Raw genomic sequence first — 16,353 nt, 5'->3', positions numbered from 1 at the left:
TTTGTTACATGAAAGGGCTATAACTCAACAATGAGAGAGCTTAAATTTTGAAATTTACCTTGACATTCATTCAGTCACAAGTAACAACATAGCTAAATTAAAAAAAAGAAATCGTCTGAGCGTTTTCTTGTTAATGATCAAACACTTACATTTCCAGATCAATTACTCATTTTTCCTTCGAAAATACGGTTAAATATCTAATTTTGACCAATGAACCATGGACATAGGATGAACGTTCAATGACACCACCTTTACCAAACTTTACCTTGTTCACTGATCCATGAAATGAGGTCGAGGTCAAGTGAAAACTGTCTGACGGGCATGAGGACCTGTCAAGGTACGCACATACCAAATATAGTTATCCTATAACTTAAAAGAAGAGAGAATTAAACATTTCAAAAAATCTTAACTTTTTTCAAGTAGTCACTAAACCATGAAATTGAGGTCAAGGACATTGCACATGTGACTGACGCAAAGTTCGTAACATGATGCATCTATATACAAAGTATGAAGCATCTAGGTCTTCCACCTTCTAAAATATAAAACTTTCAAGAAGTTAGATAACGCCGCCGCCGCCGGATCACTATCCCTATGTCGAGCTTTCTGCAACAAAAGTTGCGGGCTGGACAAAAAAACGTTGTGGTATGGAACCTTGCATTACAATTTCAGAGAGATCTATACACTTAAACACAAGTTATAGTCTGAAAACAAGGAAAATGCATATGTTGGTCCCTAATTCGTGAACATTAAGGGCAATTACTCAATCTCAGTCTTCCCTTTGTGATATGGAACCCTGTGGTATATTTCAGAAAGATCCACACACTAGCACAAGTTGTTGTCCAAAAACAACAAAAATGCATGTTTTTGGCCCCTTGTTGGCCCTTAATTTCTAAACTGTTGGTACCATAATCCCAAAAATCACTCCCAACCTTCTGTTTGTGGTATTAAACCTTCCAGTAAATTTTCATAGAGATCCGTTCACTTAAACTAAAGTAATTGTCTGGAAACCAAATGAGTCTTCGGGACTATAAAATATAGTTAACCCATTGCTTATATTACAGACCAAATCACCAGAACTTTAACACTGAGCAATAAACTATGAAAATAAGGTCGATGTAAAAATTAACTGCCTGAATGACATGTATATCGTGATATAATTCCTACATCTAATATAGTTGACCTTTTGCATACAGTATAAAAAATAAACAGCTGCGCCATGAGCTCACAACACACCTGTCGCAGTTTCAAAGTATAAAGTTCAATTACTTCATAATGTTAGATTAAAAATTGATGAAAATAAAAATTGAGCTTAAAACAAAAGATATAAACAGCTCACCAAAGTTTCATGAGAATTGCTGAAAGCATTTTTGATTTATTATCTGAAAACCGGAAAATCTCCTCCCCCTTTTTAATGAACAAAACCCCATATCTCGGCAATGTAAAATCTTCGATTTATAAAATTCGAAAGGGAGCTTACATCAATATATATAAACAATTCACCAAAATCTTATGAGAACTGCTGAAAGCATATTTGAGTTATTGTCCGAAAACTGGAAATCCCTTTTTTCTATGAAAAAAATCCCGTAACTTGGAAACATAAAATCTAAAATTAAATGTTGACGAAGAACAGATAACGGTTTACCATAATACGTCTCGATAAGTATATCTCATATCATTTTCTTTAAAAGACATATACAAATGTACTAAAGATATCTTATAAACCTAATCTTGTTTATTGATCTTATAAACTTTAAAAGAAATCTAATTAGGTATTATATCATGTATATATATCTTACAAAGTGTATAAGAGCCAACAGTAACTCAATTGTCTAAGATATTTCTTTGGTCTATTACCAGACACAAGTTGTTTCCTTTTTCCTTTTTCGATATTCAAGTTTTGAATATAATACAGTCGAAACTGATTTTTTTTTCCTCAATTTTTTTTTCGTTACCTTATTCGGTTTATATTTCCTTATTCGATTTTCATTTCCTTATTCGCTTTCTTTTTCCTTATTCAATTTTATTTCCTTATTTGGTTTCTGTTTCCTTATTCGGTTTCTATTTCCTTATTAAATTTTCATTTCCTTATTCGGTTTCTTTTTCCTTATTCAGTTTCTTTTTCCTTATTCGGTTTCTAATTCCTTATTCGATTTTCATTTCCTTATTCGATTTCTTTTTCCTTGTTCGATTTTTATTTCCTTATTCGGTTTCTGTTAAACGTTTCCTTATTTGGTTTCTATTTCCTTAATTCGATTTTAATTTCATTATTTGGTTTGACTTTCCTTTTTTCCTTTTTCGATATTCAAATTTTAAAAAATATGTCAAGTCCAAACTGATTTTTTTTTTCCTGAATTTTTTTTTCACAAATTTTTTTTCCTCAAAAAACTTTTTTTTCAAAAATGTTTTTGGATTTTTTTCCTCAAATCTTTTTTTCGTTTCCTTATTTGTTTTCTATTTCCTAATTCGATTTCATTTCCTTATTCGATTTCTGTTTCCTTATTCGATTTTCATTTTCTTATTCGGTTTTTTCCTTATTCCGTTTCTATTTCCTTATTCGATTTTCATTTCCTTATTCGATTTCCATTTCCTTGTATCGGTTTCATTTTCCTTATTCGATCTTCATTTCCTTGTATCTGTTCTTTTTCCTTATTCGATCTTCATTTCCTTATTTGGCTTGTTTCCTTGTTTGGTTTCTATTTCCTTAATCAGTTTCCATTTCCTTATTCAATTTTCATTTCCTTATTCGGTTTCTTTTTCCTTATTTGTTTTCTATTTCCTTATTCGTTTTCTTTTTCCTTATTTTTATTTCATTTCCTTATTCGGTTTCTGTTTCCTTATTCGATTTTCATTTCCTCATTCGGTTTATGTTTCCTTATTCGTTATTTATTTCCTTATTCAGCTTCTGTTTCCTTATGCGATTTTCGTTTCCTTATTCAGTTTCTATTTCCTTATTCGATTTTCTTATTCAGTTTCGAATTTCATTTCCTTATTCGGTTTCTTTTCCTTATTCGATTTTCATTTCCTTACTTGGTTTCTGTTTCCTTATTCGGTTTCTTTTTCCTTATTTGTTTTCTATTTCCTTATTCTATTTTCATTTCCTTATTCGGTTTCTTTTTCCTTATTCGTTTTCTATTTCCTTATTTGATTTTCATTTCCTTATTCTGTTTCTGTTCCCTTATTCGATTTTCATTTCCTTATTCAGTTTCCTTTTCCTTATTCGGTTTCTATTTCCTTATTCGATTTTCATTTCCTTATTCGGTTTCTGTTTCCTTATTCGATCTTCATCTCCTTATTCTGTTTCTGTTTCCTTTTTCGATTTTCATTTCCTTATTCAGTTTCTATTTCCTTAAGTTAGCTTATTCGATTTTCTTATTCAGTTTCTATTTCCTTATTCGATTTTCTTATTCAGTTTCGATTTTCATTTCATTATTCGTTCTTAAGTGGGAAATAGCTTGTGTCAGTTCCTTTCAAAGGTATTGACAAAGGCTATTTCCCACTGAAAAATTTCTTGGGGATCCGGGCCCGTCTGTCCACCACAGAGGTTCCAAGTTGCCCATTTATGTATTTTCCATTCCGACCACACATTCAGTACCCTTTTAGCATATTCCTACGGAACTTTTCCGAACTAGTCTTAGCTCATTTCAAAGGTATTGACCCAGGCTATTTCCCACTTCAATATTTTTCTGGGATCCGGGCCCGTCTGGCCACCACAGAGGTTAAAAGGTATCCCTTAACGTAATTTTTCATATTAACCACACATTCGGTACTACTCGGCATATCCCTACGTCAAAGTTCTGAACCGGACCTAGCTCATTTCAAAGGTATTGACCCAGGCTATTACCCACTTAGATATTTTTCTGAGATCCGGGCCCGTCTGGCCACCACAGAGGTTCAAAGTTGCCCATTAACATAAATACAATACCCAGAACCCAAGTTCCGTTTTACATTGTAATCACGTTTGTATCTACATTCATTTGGCATAAATTTTATTACAGAGTCTATTATTTCGTCGAATTTTGGACATTGAAAGACCGGGGGGTCTCAACATCATCTTAGCGGTCTACGTTAGGTTTTCACTGTATATTTTTTTTTTGGCTTTCCATAAATATTTCTATTTATATTTCTAAATGTCATTGGAGTGATCGGTATTTGTTTTTGTTTTATTTATCATATATTAAACTACATCTTTGATGAATCTTTGATGTCGTTTTTATTGATAAAATTCTATTTTACATAAAGACAAATATTCAACTTTATATATAAGGGTTTATATTCGAGGTCAACGAGAATTCACGACAGCTTGAAGGGGTCATAAAACGATTTCAGGCGTATCTTTTCACTCTTCTTAATTATGAAGATCATGCTATTAATGTAATCATTTTTTTTTATGATTTTGAACTAAATTTGAATATTGAACCTGTTGAACTGCTTGCAGCAGGTTGGATATTGAAAATTGAAATCATTATTGTCGAATAACGAACCGTCTGCTGACTATACAGGCATATTTAAAACGGAATGAAATGCTTTTAAAATCAGTACAAGCAGTGAAATTGCCGATTTCCACTGATAAATTATATTAAACTAAGATTTAGCGATTTTTGGAACTTTTGAGTATCATGTAGTTTTAAGTTTTTAGACACAAAATAAGCTGCTGGAAAAAAGTATCTGCTATTTTGATCGGCTGCTAATAGGCTTTAACTTGGTGTATAATTTTTTCCTTAATTATGAGCTGATGGGTTAATGCAGTCCGTTCAATCATTCAAAATAAGCCATTTCTCAAAGTTCATGCGTATTTCGATATTTAAGTCCGTCGGTACTCCTCTAATTTTCGTTGCGGAACATATTGACTATATACCTTTTGTTCCTCTCTTCATAAGCTTTCGAGGAATGAGGTATAAGGTTTATCTGGAATTACGGGCTGAAGGGTCAAAGCAGTCCATTTCATTATTCAAAATATCCATTTCATTATTCAAAATTGGCTATTTCTTAATTTCCACACGTGTTGTGGCATTTAGGTCCTCCGTATCCCCACTAATGGTCATTGCGGCACATATTGTTTATTCTCAGTGTATTCCTCTATCAATAACCTTTAATTTGGTGTATACATTTTTCCTTAATTAGGAGCTGACGGGTTGCAGCAGTCTGTTCAATTATTAAAAATAAGCTATTTCTCGATGTTCACGCGTATTTCGACATTTTAGTCCGTCGGTACTCCTCTAATATGCGTTGCGGAACATATTGACTATATACCTTTTGCTCCTCTCTTAATAAGCTTTCGAGTGATGTATAAGCTAAGGTTTATCTGTAATTACGGCCTGAAAGGTCACAGCAGTCCATTTCATTATTTAAAATATCCATTTTATTATTCAAAATTGGCTATTTCTCAATTTTCACATTTAGGTCCTCCGTAACCCCTCTAATGGTCATTGCGGCACATATGGTTTATTCTCAATGTAATTCTCTATTAATAAGCTTTAATTTGGTGAATAATTTTTTCCTTAATTAGGATCTGACGGGTTGCAGCAGTCTGTTCCATTATTAAATTAAAACTATTTCTTGATGTCCACGCGTATTTCGACATTTTAGTCCGTCGGTACTCCTCTAATATGCGTTGCGGAACATATTGACTATATACCTTTTGTTCCTCTCTTAATAAGCTTTCGAATGAGGTATAAGCTAAGGTTTATCTGTAATAACGGGCTGAAGGGTCACAGCAGTCCATTTCATTATTAAAAATTGGCTATTTCTTAATTTTCCTGCGTATTTTTGCATTTAGGTCCTCCGTAACCCCTCTAATGGTCATTGCGGCACATATTGTTTATTCTCAGTGTATTCCTCTATCAATAAGCTTTAATTTGGTGTATAATTTTTCCTTACTTAGGAGCTGACGGGTTGCAGCAGTCGTTCCATTATTCAAATTAAGCTATTTCTCAATATTCACGCGTATTTCGATATTAAGTCCGTCGGTACTCCTCTAATATGCGTTGCGGAACATATTGATTATAAAGCTTTTGTTCCTCTCTGAATAAGCTTTCGAATGAGGTATAAGGTTTATCTGTAATAACGGGCTGAAGGGTCACAGCAGTCCATTCCATTATTCAAAATATCCATTTCATTATTCAAAATTGCCTATTTCTTAATTTTCACGCGTGTCTTGGCATTTAGGTCCTCCGTAACCCTTCTAATGGTCATTGCTGCACAATCAACTTGTTATATCTTTAACCAGAGGATGAAGAATAGCAAAGGTCCAGGGAAAATTAAAAAAAAACAAAACGTAGAGTATTTTAATATATATGTTTTGGTATTCAGGTTGTCCATACATGGAATTTCTGTTAAAAATAGTTAAGGAAAAGCCATTAGTTTATCCTCCGAAACTAAATAAATTAAAAAAATTAAAGTTTTACAGAGTGTTTTTATTTTTTTCTTATAATAATTTGAATGTTCGTTTGATAACACCAAAATGACGAATTTAGAAATACGGAATTTAGCTATAATAGTGTCAGTTATTGTTTTTAATTTTTATTTCACTATTCCCCGCTCCAACTTGAATAATGAAACCTAAACTATTTCATCATTCATTACTTAACATTGAATAGTGAATAGTGAACTATTTCATTATTCATTATTAAATTTTGAATAATGAAAAAAGAATAATGGACATTCTTCAGCGCGGTAAAAATAACATGTATGATGGAATTTTTTTCTGTGCTCGGTATAAAGACCACCTACATAATGTAGTGTACTAGTTCTTTCCAGATCTATGGACAAACCGACAGGCAGGACGGAACACACTTGGTCAATCATATATACATACCACCTAAAACATTTTTGAGAGATTATATATATACTAGTATAAAACCTCTAGTAGCTCACCATGTATTTACCTTTAAACGTGTCTCGTTTTATATTAATGTATAAGTGAAATTGTCGGGCAATCTATGATAGATTTGTAAGCCTTTCTTTGCCAGCTGTTCATATTAAATTGTTCATATTGCCTCGCATATGTGTGTCTTCTATGCCACGTACAAATGTGACGATATTGACTTTCAAACAATTCTGCTCAAACCGGTGCTAGGGGCCGTCTTGCAACTTTCATTGAGACGATAATGATTTCTCTGTGTTGAAGATCTCACTGTATTTTGTCAAGATGAAGAACAGCAATAAAGACGTTGTTTCTTTGCTGCAAATGTATTGGGTATATGTCTTGATTTTGGTGTCGGGGAAACTTAGGTAAGAAAATGAAACGAAAAATTAAGTGTTTTTTTTTAATTGTTAAGGCGCATAACCCTAGAATGGTATAAATGACGCCACCAAAATTCAAATGTGATCTGTATTTTGTTGTAATACGGATTGTGTATAAGTTTCATAACATTTTGTTGAGGCAAACTCAAGATAAAAGAACAGAAACTAATTTCTTGACGTACGGACATGCACACGAACAAGGCTGACAAAACTTAATGGCGTCTCCACTATAAGTCATATTTCATTGAGTAAACCGATGTTTTCATCACTTAACAATAATAATTGCTATTATATCCAGGAACATATATATTGACAAGATATTGTTAGATATACTGCTCCCAGCTATATTCTATTCTTTTTTTTTATTTATATTAAGTTTCGGAAACCTACCCGATATTAATCAGAGTCTTAATAACTAGAAGGAATTCCGATCTATATATAGAAAATTATTGACCTGGCTACTGAGGTTGTTATTTGTCGCTTCTGTAAAAGAAGTAAAACAAGAGGCTCTCAAGAGACTGAATCGCTCACCTTAATTTTTTTGGTTAAATCTCTCAAAAATGATTATTTTGGCTTTTCAATTTATTTAAATGTTCTTTGAATCGTCCTATTGTCTTCAAAAGCAAAAAACAAAAATCATTTTCTCCTATGTTCTATTTTAGCCATAGGAGCTATGTTTCTTGACATACAAGGAAACAAATATAAAATTTATACTAGATACTCTGAAACTCATTTAGCCTAAGTTTGGCTGAAATTGATACAGCAGTTTCAAAGGAGAAGATTTTTTTAAAGTAAGTCAACATGATGAATAAATTGTGAAAAAAGTCTTTAAAGGGCAATAACTTCTTAAGGGGTCAATTGACAATTGTGGTCAAATTGACTTATTTGTAGATCTTACTTTGCTTAACATTTTTGCTATTAACAGTTTATCTGTATCTATAATAATATTCAAGATAATAACCAAAAACTGCAAAATTTCTTTAAAATCATCAATTCAGGGGCAGTATACCTGAAAAACCAGTTACCCAATTCGGCTGAAAATTTCAGGACAGGTAGACCTTGACCTAATAAATACTTTAACTTCTTGTCTTATTTGCTCTAAATGCTGGAGTTTTTGAGATATAAGCCAAAAACTGCATTTTACCCTGTGTTCTATTTTTAGCCATGACGGCCATGTTTTTTGACGAAATAGAAAATAAAACACAAACTTTATTTTATACACCCTACTGATCATTCAGTTGAAGTTTGGTTGAATTTGGTTGAGTAGTTTTAGAGGAGAAGATTTTTTAAAGTTAGCAAATATGATGAACAAATTGTGAAAAATTGTCATCAAAGGACAATAACCCCTTAAGGGGTCAATTGACAATTTTGGTCATATCAACTTATTTGTAGATCTTACTTTGCTGATCATTTTTGGTGTTTACAGTTTATCTTTATCTAAAATAATATTCAAGATAATGACCAAAAACTGCAAAATTTCCTTAAAATTACCAATTAAGTGGCAGCAACCCAACAATGGGTTGTTTGATTCATCTGAAAATTTCAGGGCTGATAGATCTTGACCTAATGAACATTTTTACCCCCTTGTCAGATTTGCTCTAAATGCTTTCGTTTTTGAGATATAAGCCAAAAACTGCATTTGACCCCTATGTTCTATTTTAGCAATGGCGACCATGTTTGTTGATAGATCAAAACTTCGGATACAATTTATAAACTAGATACCCTAAGTAACATTCAGTTAAAGTTTGGAAGTATTTGGCCTAGTAGTTTCAGAGGAGAAGATTCTTGAAATAGTTTACGACGACGACAGACGACGGACGCCAAGTGATGGCATAAGCTCACTTAAAAAATGGGACATGTAATACCAAAATCGGGAATACGCTGGCATTTCATAATCTACCATGTATTGTTTCGAAGGGGATATTTGTTCTTACGAAACAGCTTCTAAATGCACATCTTATATCATTTTAATGTCTCATATAGACTTTCCAGTTCGTTTTTCATTGTATACTAGAAAGATCTCATTTTTTTCTGAATTGGAGAACCATTTTTTAACGATAAAGATTAGACAGTACTTTACATACGAAGAAGCAACTCAGTCTCATGCTACTTAGTGGACATTTTGATGAGTTAAGTAGTTTACAAAACTGTTTCGTAGTTGACAAATTGTATCGTAGTTGATATCAACTCAATATTAAGTTGATAAAAACTTTCTGAAAATTACATGAAACTAACCCTTGTTAATTGTTTTGCACAAATATAATTGAAAAAAAGAGTATAAAAAACGACTGCATGGTAGTGGTAGTGTCCCGGCACTGCGAATCCTTTTTCTCCCAAACAGAATAAGGAAATAGAAATCCAAATAAAGAAATGAAAATCGAATAAGGAAATAGAAACAGAAAAAGGAAATAGAAACCGAATAAGGAAATGAAAATTGATTAAGGAAATAGAAACCAAATATGGAAAAAGAAATTGAATAAGGATATAGAAATTGAATAAGGAAATAGAAACGAAATAAGGAAATGAAAATCTAATAAGGAAATAAAAACCCAATAAGGAAAAAGAAACAGAACAAGGAAATGAAAATTTAATAAGGAAACAGAAACCGAATAAGGAAACGAAAATCGAATAAGGATATAAAAACCGAACAAGGAAATGAAAATCAAATAAGGAATTAGAAACGGAATAAGGAAATGAAAATCAAATAAGGAAATAGAAACCGAATAAGGAAATGAAAATCGAATAAGAAAACAGAAACCGAATATGGAAACGAAACGGAATAAGGAAATAGAAACAAAAAAATAGAAACAAAACAAGGAAATGAAAATCAAATAAGGAAATAGAAACCGAATAAGGAGATAGAAACCGAATAAGGGAATGAAAATCGAAAAAGGAAAAAGAAACAGAATAAGGAAATGAAAATCAAATAAGGAAATGAAAATCGAATAAGGAAACAGAAACCGAATAAGGAAATGAAAATCGAATAAGGAAAAAGAAACGGAATAAGGAAATGAAAATCAAATAAGGAAATAGAAACCGAATAAGGAAATGAAAATCGTATAAGAAAATAGAAACGAATAAGGAAATACAAAGCGAATATGGAAACGCAACGGAATAAGGAAATAGAAACAAAAAAATAGAAACAAAACAAGGAAATGAAAATCAAATAAGGAAATAGAAACCGAATAAGGAGATAGAAACCGAATAAGGGAATGAAAATCGAAAAAGGAAAAAGAAACAGAATAAGGAAATGAAAATCAAATTAGGAAATAGAAACTGAATAAGGAAATGGAAACCGAACAAGGAAATGAAAATCGAATAAGGAAATATAAACTGAATAAGGAAATATAAACTGAATAAGGAAATAGAAACCAAACAAGGAAATGAAAATCGATTAAGGAAATTAAAACCGAATAAGGAGATATTGAAACCCAATCAGGAAAAGGAAACCGAATAAGGAAATAGAAACCGAATAAGGAAATAGAAACCGAATAAGGAAATGAAAATCAAATAAGGAAATAGAAACCGAATAAGGAAATGAAAATCGAATAAGAAAATGAAAATCGAAAAAGGAAAAAGAAACCTAAGAAGGAAATGAAAATCGAATTAGGAAGTAGAAACCGAATAAGGAAACAGAAAAAAACGAGGGAATTTTTTTTTGAGGTGAACAAAAATTTTGAGCAAAAAACAATTTTTAGGGAAAAAAAATTTAAGAAAAATAAAAGATTTTTGTGTTTACGTTTGGACTTAATAATATTTTTCAAAATTTCGAATCAGGAAAAATAAACCGAATAAGGAAATGAGAATCGAATAAGGAAATAGAAACCGAATAAGGAAATGAAAATCGTATAAGGATATAGAAACCGAATAAGGAAATAGAAACCTAATAAGGAAATGAAAATCGAATAAGGAAACAGAAACCGAATAAGGAAATGAAAATCGAATAAGGAAAAAGAAACGGAACAAGGAAATGAAAATCAAATAAGGAAATAGAAACCGAATAAGGAAATGAAAATCGTATAAGAAAATAGAAACGAATAAGGAAATACAAAGCGAATAAGAAAATGAAAATCGAATAAGGAAATAGAAACTGAATAAGGAAATGAAAATCGAATAAGGAAACAGACACCGAATAAGGAAATGAAAATCGAATAAGGAAAAAGAAACTGAATAAGGAAATGAAAATCGAATAAGGAAATAGAAACAAATATGGAAACAGCAGAAAAAAAAAATTTAAGGTAAAAACTAATTTGAGAAAAAAATGAGGAAAAAAAATTTTGAGGAAAAAAAAAAATTTGAGGAATTTTTTTTTTGTGTGTTTCAGTTTGGACGTAATTTTTTTCAAAATTTGAATATCTAAAAAGGAAAAGGGAAAAAGGAAACATCTTTTGTCTGGTAAATCTAATATACATATTATATGAGATATCTTATATATCATATATGAGACATCTTAAAGTTATTATAAATAGTAAAGCGGCTGCCATACAGTTCACATATTCTGTCACCCTGTGTCATTCGCAAAATCGTCAAATTATATCCAGTTACATAAACAAATGCATGCATTTAGTATCATAACGTTATAATTTGTCAATCTTCTACATTTATATTATATCTGACATTCAACAATTATTCATAGATATAGGAAGATGTGGTATGAGTGCCAATGAGACAACTCTCCATCCAAATAACAATTTATAAAAGTAAACCATTATAGGTAGCTGTACGGCCTTCGACATATTCAATCAATATGAAAATATGCACTTTAATACGAGACATTAATGATTAAATAGTTTAGTCATTTTGAAAGCTATCGTGGCTATTGCATTCTATCCACTTTTTTCTCTTTCGGGAGTTTTATCAACAATAATTACTTCTGTCATAGATAACCTCGATTCCCTTCTTATCTTGCAGTAACTGTAGTATCTCATTATGATGATATTGACGAGCAATCAACAAAGGAGATTCGCCTTTGTCTGTACACTTATCAATGTCCGCATTGTTGTCCAGTAGTAACTTTACCATCTGTATATAATTATTTTGACAAGCAACAAACAAAGTCGATCTTCCATCAACTGAACACTTATTTATGTCTGCTTTGTTGTCAAGTAAATCCTTGACTATCTCTATATAATTAAGCACACAAGCAAAATGCAAAGGGGTTGCACCATCATCTCTGCATTTATTGATGTCTGCCTTGTTGTCCAGTAACACTTTTACCGTCTCCTTACTATTTTTCGCACACGCAATACACAAAGGAGATATACCATTATGCCAACACTTATTAATGTCTGCTTTTTTATCCAATAAAACCTTTACTACTTCAAAATGATTCATCTGACAAGCAATGAACAAAGGAAAACCTCCTTCATCTGTACACTTATCTATATCTACATTGTTGTCCACTAATAACTTTACGGTCTCTATATGATTGTTCTGACAAGCAATATACAAAGGGGATAAACCACTTAGTGCACATTGATTAATATCTGCATTGAAATCAATTAAAACCTTTACTGTCTCTATATGATTGTTCTGACATGCAACAATCAAGGGAGATTTTTCATAAAAGTATGTGCACATATTAATGTCTGCCTTGTTCTCAAGTAATACCTTTACTATCTCTATATGATTATTCCCACAAGCTAAATACAAAGCAGTTTCCCCACTATCTATACACGTATTTATGTCTGCTTTGTTGTCCAGTAATACCTTAACTATTTCTATATGATTATTCATACAAGCAAAATGCAAAGGAGATGCTCCATCATTTCTACACTTATTAATGTCTGCTTTTCTGTCAAGTAATAATTTCACCATCTCTAAATGATTTTTCCCACAAGCATAAAGCAAAGGAGATCCTCCATCAGATGTACATTTATTAATGTCTGCCTTATGGTCAAGTAATAACTTTACCGTCTCAATGTGGTTTTTCGCACAAGGAAAATATAAAACAGATGTTCCATCATTACAACACTTATTTATGTCTGCATTATTGTCCAGTAATACCTTTACTATCTCTATGTGATTAACCTGACAAGCAATATACAAAGCAGATGCTCCAGTATCTGTACACATATTAATGTCTGCCTTGTTGTCTAATAATGTTTTAACTAACTCTATATGATTACTTTGACAAGCAATGTACAAAGAAGATATTCCACCATCCAAATGCTCATTTATGTCTGCATTGTTGTCCAGTAATATCTTTACTGTTTCTATATGATTATTTTGACAAGCAATATACAAACACGACAAAGGAGATGGTATTTTATATCTGCACTTATTAATGTCTGCATTGTTACTCAGTAATAGCTTGACGATTTTTATATGATTAGCCTCGCACGCAATATACAAAGGAGATTCTCCAGTATCCTTACACTTATTTATGTCCGCATTGTAATGAATTAACTCCGTTACTACCTCAACATGATTTTTAGTGCAAGCAATATATAAAGGTGACACTCCATCATCTCTACACTGATTTATGTCTGCCTTATTGTCTAGTAATAACTTCACGGCCTCTATATGATTATTTTCACAAGCCATGTACAAAGGAGATTCTCCATTAACCCAACATTTATTAATGTCTGCTTTATTATCCAGTAATACCTTTACTACTTCTATATGATTTTTCTGACAAGCAAGTAACAACGGAGATGCATCTTCATGTGTACACTTATTTATGTCTGCCTTGTTGTCTAGTAAAAACTTAACTGTCTCTATATTATTATTTCCACAAGCCATGTACAAAGGAGATTCTCCAGCACTCCTACACTTATTAATGTCTGCCTTGTTTTCCAGTAATAATTTGACTACTTCAATATTATTATTATTCTGACAAGCAATGAAAAAAGGAGACGTTTCATTATCTGTACACTTGTTAGTGTCTGCCTTTTTATCCAGTAATAATTTTACAATCTCTATATGATTACTCTGACAAGCACTATACAGAGGGGATGCTCCATTATCCATACACTTATTTATGTCTGCATTGTTATCGAGTAATAAATTTACTATTTCAATTTGATTATCCTGACAAGCAATAAACAAAGGAAAAGCTCCATTATCTCTACATTTATTAATGTCTGCATTGTGATCCAGTAATAACTTTACTGTTTCAATATCATTATTCTGGCAAGCCATATACAAAGGAGATACTCCATTATTTACACTTTTATCAATTTCTGCATTGTAATCCAGTAATACCTTTACTGTCTCTATATGCTTATCTTGACAAGCAGCAAACAAAGGAGATGCTTCATCATCTACACACTTATTAATGTCTGCCTTTTTATCCAGTAATGCCTTTACTACTTCAACATGATTTCTTGCACATGCAATATACAAAGCAGATGCTTTTTTGTCTGTACAATGATCAATGTCTGCATTGTTGTCTAGTAGTACCTTTACTGTCTCTATATTATTTTCTTGACAAGCAGCATACAACGGAGATGTTCCATTTATTGAATTTTTGTTAATGTCTGCATTGCAGTCAAGTAATAACTTCACTACCTCTGTATGACCTTCATATGCTGATCCAATCAAAGGATTCACACCCTCCAAGTTACACTGGTTAACATCAATCCCATGATGAAAGCACCACTGAATCAAAGGAATATCAGCATACAGACAACAATGTAACAGTACATTATCGTTTGATGCAACATCACAAGTAAGTGCTAATTGTTTTTGGAATGATTTATCAAGTGTAATTAAATGACTTAGAAGTCTCTTTCTAAACTGTGTTATCTTCATGTTGATGTTATTAAACACAGTCCGTACTTGTCTTATAGACCAGTCATCAATCAGTCTCTGTATGTACATCTGATGGTATTTAGGTGGTACAATAGTGATAAACTGATCCATATTAATTTGTTCTTCTAATAAAAATCTCTGCATAATAACCTCACTGTGTGCATGTCTGATCAAGCATATTATCATTTTTTGTCCAAAATAAAAAGTCAGGAAGTCGAATATTTTATCATGTATAGTTTTGTATACACCTTCTTCCTGTTTTATGAAAGTATATTGCAGTGAGTTTAGTTCATCAACTAAGATAAGTGGAGAAGTATATCTGTCCAATCTACATGCTTGACAAGTGTTCTCTATGATTGTTCTAAATTTACTATTGGTCTCATCAATCATCCAGTCCTCCTTCAACTTGTTATTGGACATGACACACAGAGCCAACGCACAGCATTTCCCAAAATGTCCCTTCTTCTGCAATTTGTCGATCTCTGCTTTATACACTGAAAACGGATTTTGGAAGAAATCTGTAATATTGAGCTCAGGATGATCTTTATACAACTTACAGAGAAGTGGAAAACAATCATATAAATCGCAGTACTCTATAATCTCTGAAGTTTTTGTTTCCAAATATAATTCTGCTATTGATGTTTTCTCTGTCTTGGACAAACACAAATGTTCTGACTGAAGGTTACATACACATTTACTGAACAATGATAATGATTCAAATTTCTCATCCTGATACACTTGTAGTCGACATGCCACAATCATTTTTGTGAATTGATTATCCATCAATTTTGTAACAGGTTCAATGACTGATTTCCAATTCTCAAGCTCAGACTTATTTATAGAATATGTTCCACAAAAGTCATCCATTACAAACAATGTTTTTTTATTTGGATTGCAAAACTTGACAATTTCTTTCGGATCAGTTATAAGCAGAACATTGTATCCTTCATCTGCCATCTTTAATGCCACATGTCGAAGAGTTGCTGTCTTCCCAACACCAGAGCTAGCAGTAATAGTTACACAGTTGTTTTTCTGAATACATTCCAACACGTATTTGGCAGCTGTGGTTTCAATAAAGTTAGAATTAGTCTTCCATGACGCCAATATCCGACTGATTTGAACTGAAATAAATGAATATTCTTTAATAATGTATTGCTTTTCATATGTGATCTATGTTTTGTTTAAAGTAGGGTATAAGTATGAATCAGCCAATTTACCTTGATTAACCTGTCAATTTTCTTTCCTTTTATTCACACTACATGTATAAAGCCCCGACCCCAGAACATGTGGTTGAAATCCAAAATAATAAACTAGAGGCTCTGAAGAGCCTGTATTGCTCACTTGTATTTGTTACTG

The 16,353-nt window shown here is 32.0% G+C and overlaps 1 protein-coding gene across 1 annotated transcript; it reads right to left on the bottom strand.

The window, feature by feature from the left end:
* Positions 1 to 12,099: 12,099 nt before the first annotated feature.
* LOC134687864 (ankyrin repeat domain-containing protein 17-like) lies at positions 12,100 to 15,954 on the bottom strand. The gene is made up of 2 exons (XM_063548323.1): positions 14,056 to 15,954; positions 12,100 to 13,959 (listed from the first exon to the last, which is right to left on the bottom strand). The coding sequence occupies exons 1-2, from the start codon at positions 15,952 to 15,954 to the stop codon at positions 12,100 to 12,102; spliced, it is 3,759 nt and encodes a 1,252-aa protein (XP_063404393.1).
* Between the last annotated feature and the right edge of the window lie 399 nt (positions 15,955 to 16,353).

This window comes from Mytilus trossulus, chromosome 10 (genome assembly GCF_036588685.1).
Source record: "Mytilus trossulus isolate FHL-02 chromosome 10, PNRI_Mtr1.1.1.hap1, whole genome shotgun sequence".
NCBI classification, from domain to species: Eukaryota; Metazoa; Mollusca; class Bivalvia; order Mytilida; family Mytilidae; genus Mytilus; species Mytilus trossulus.
This window is presented reverse-complemented; position numbering and strand designations above follow the sequence as displayed.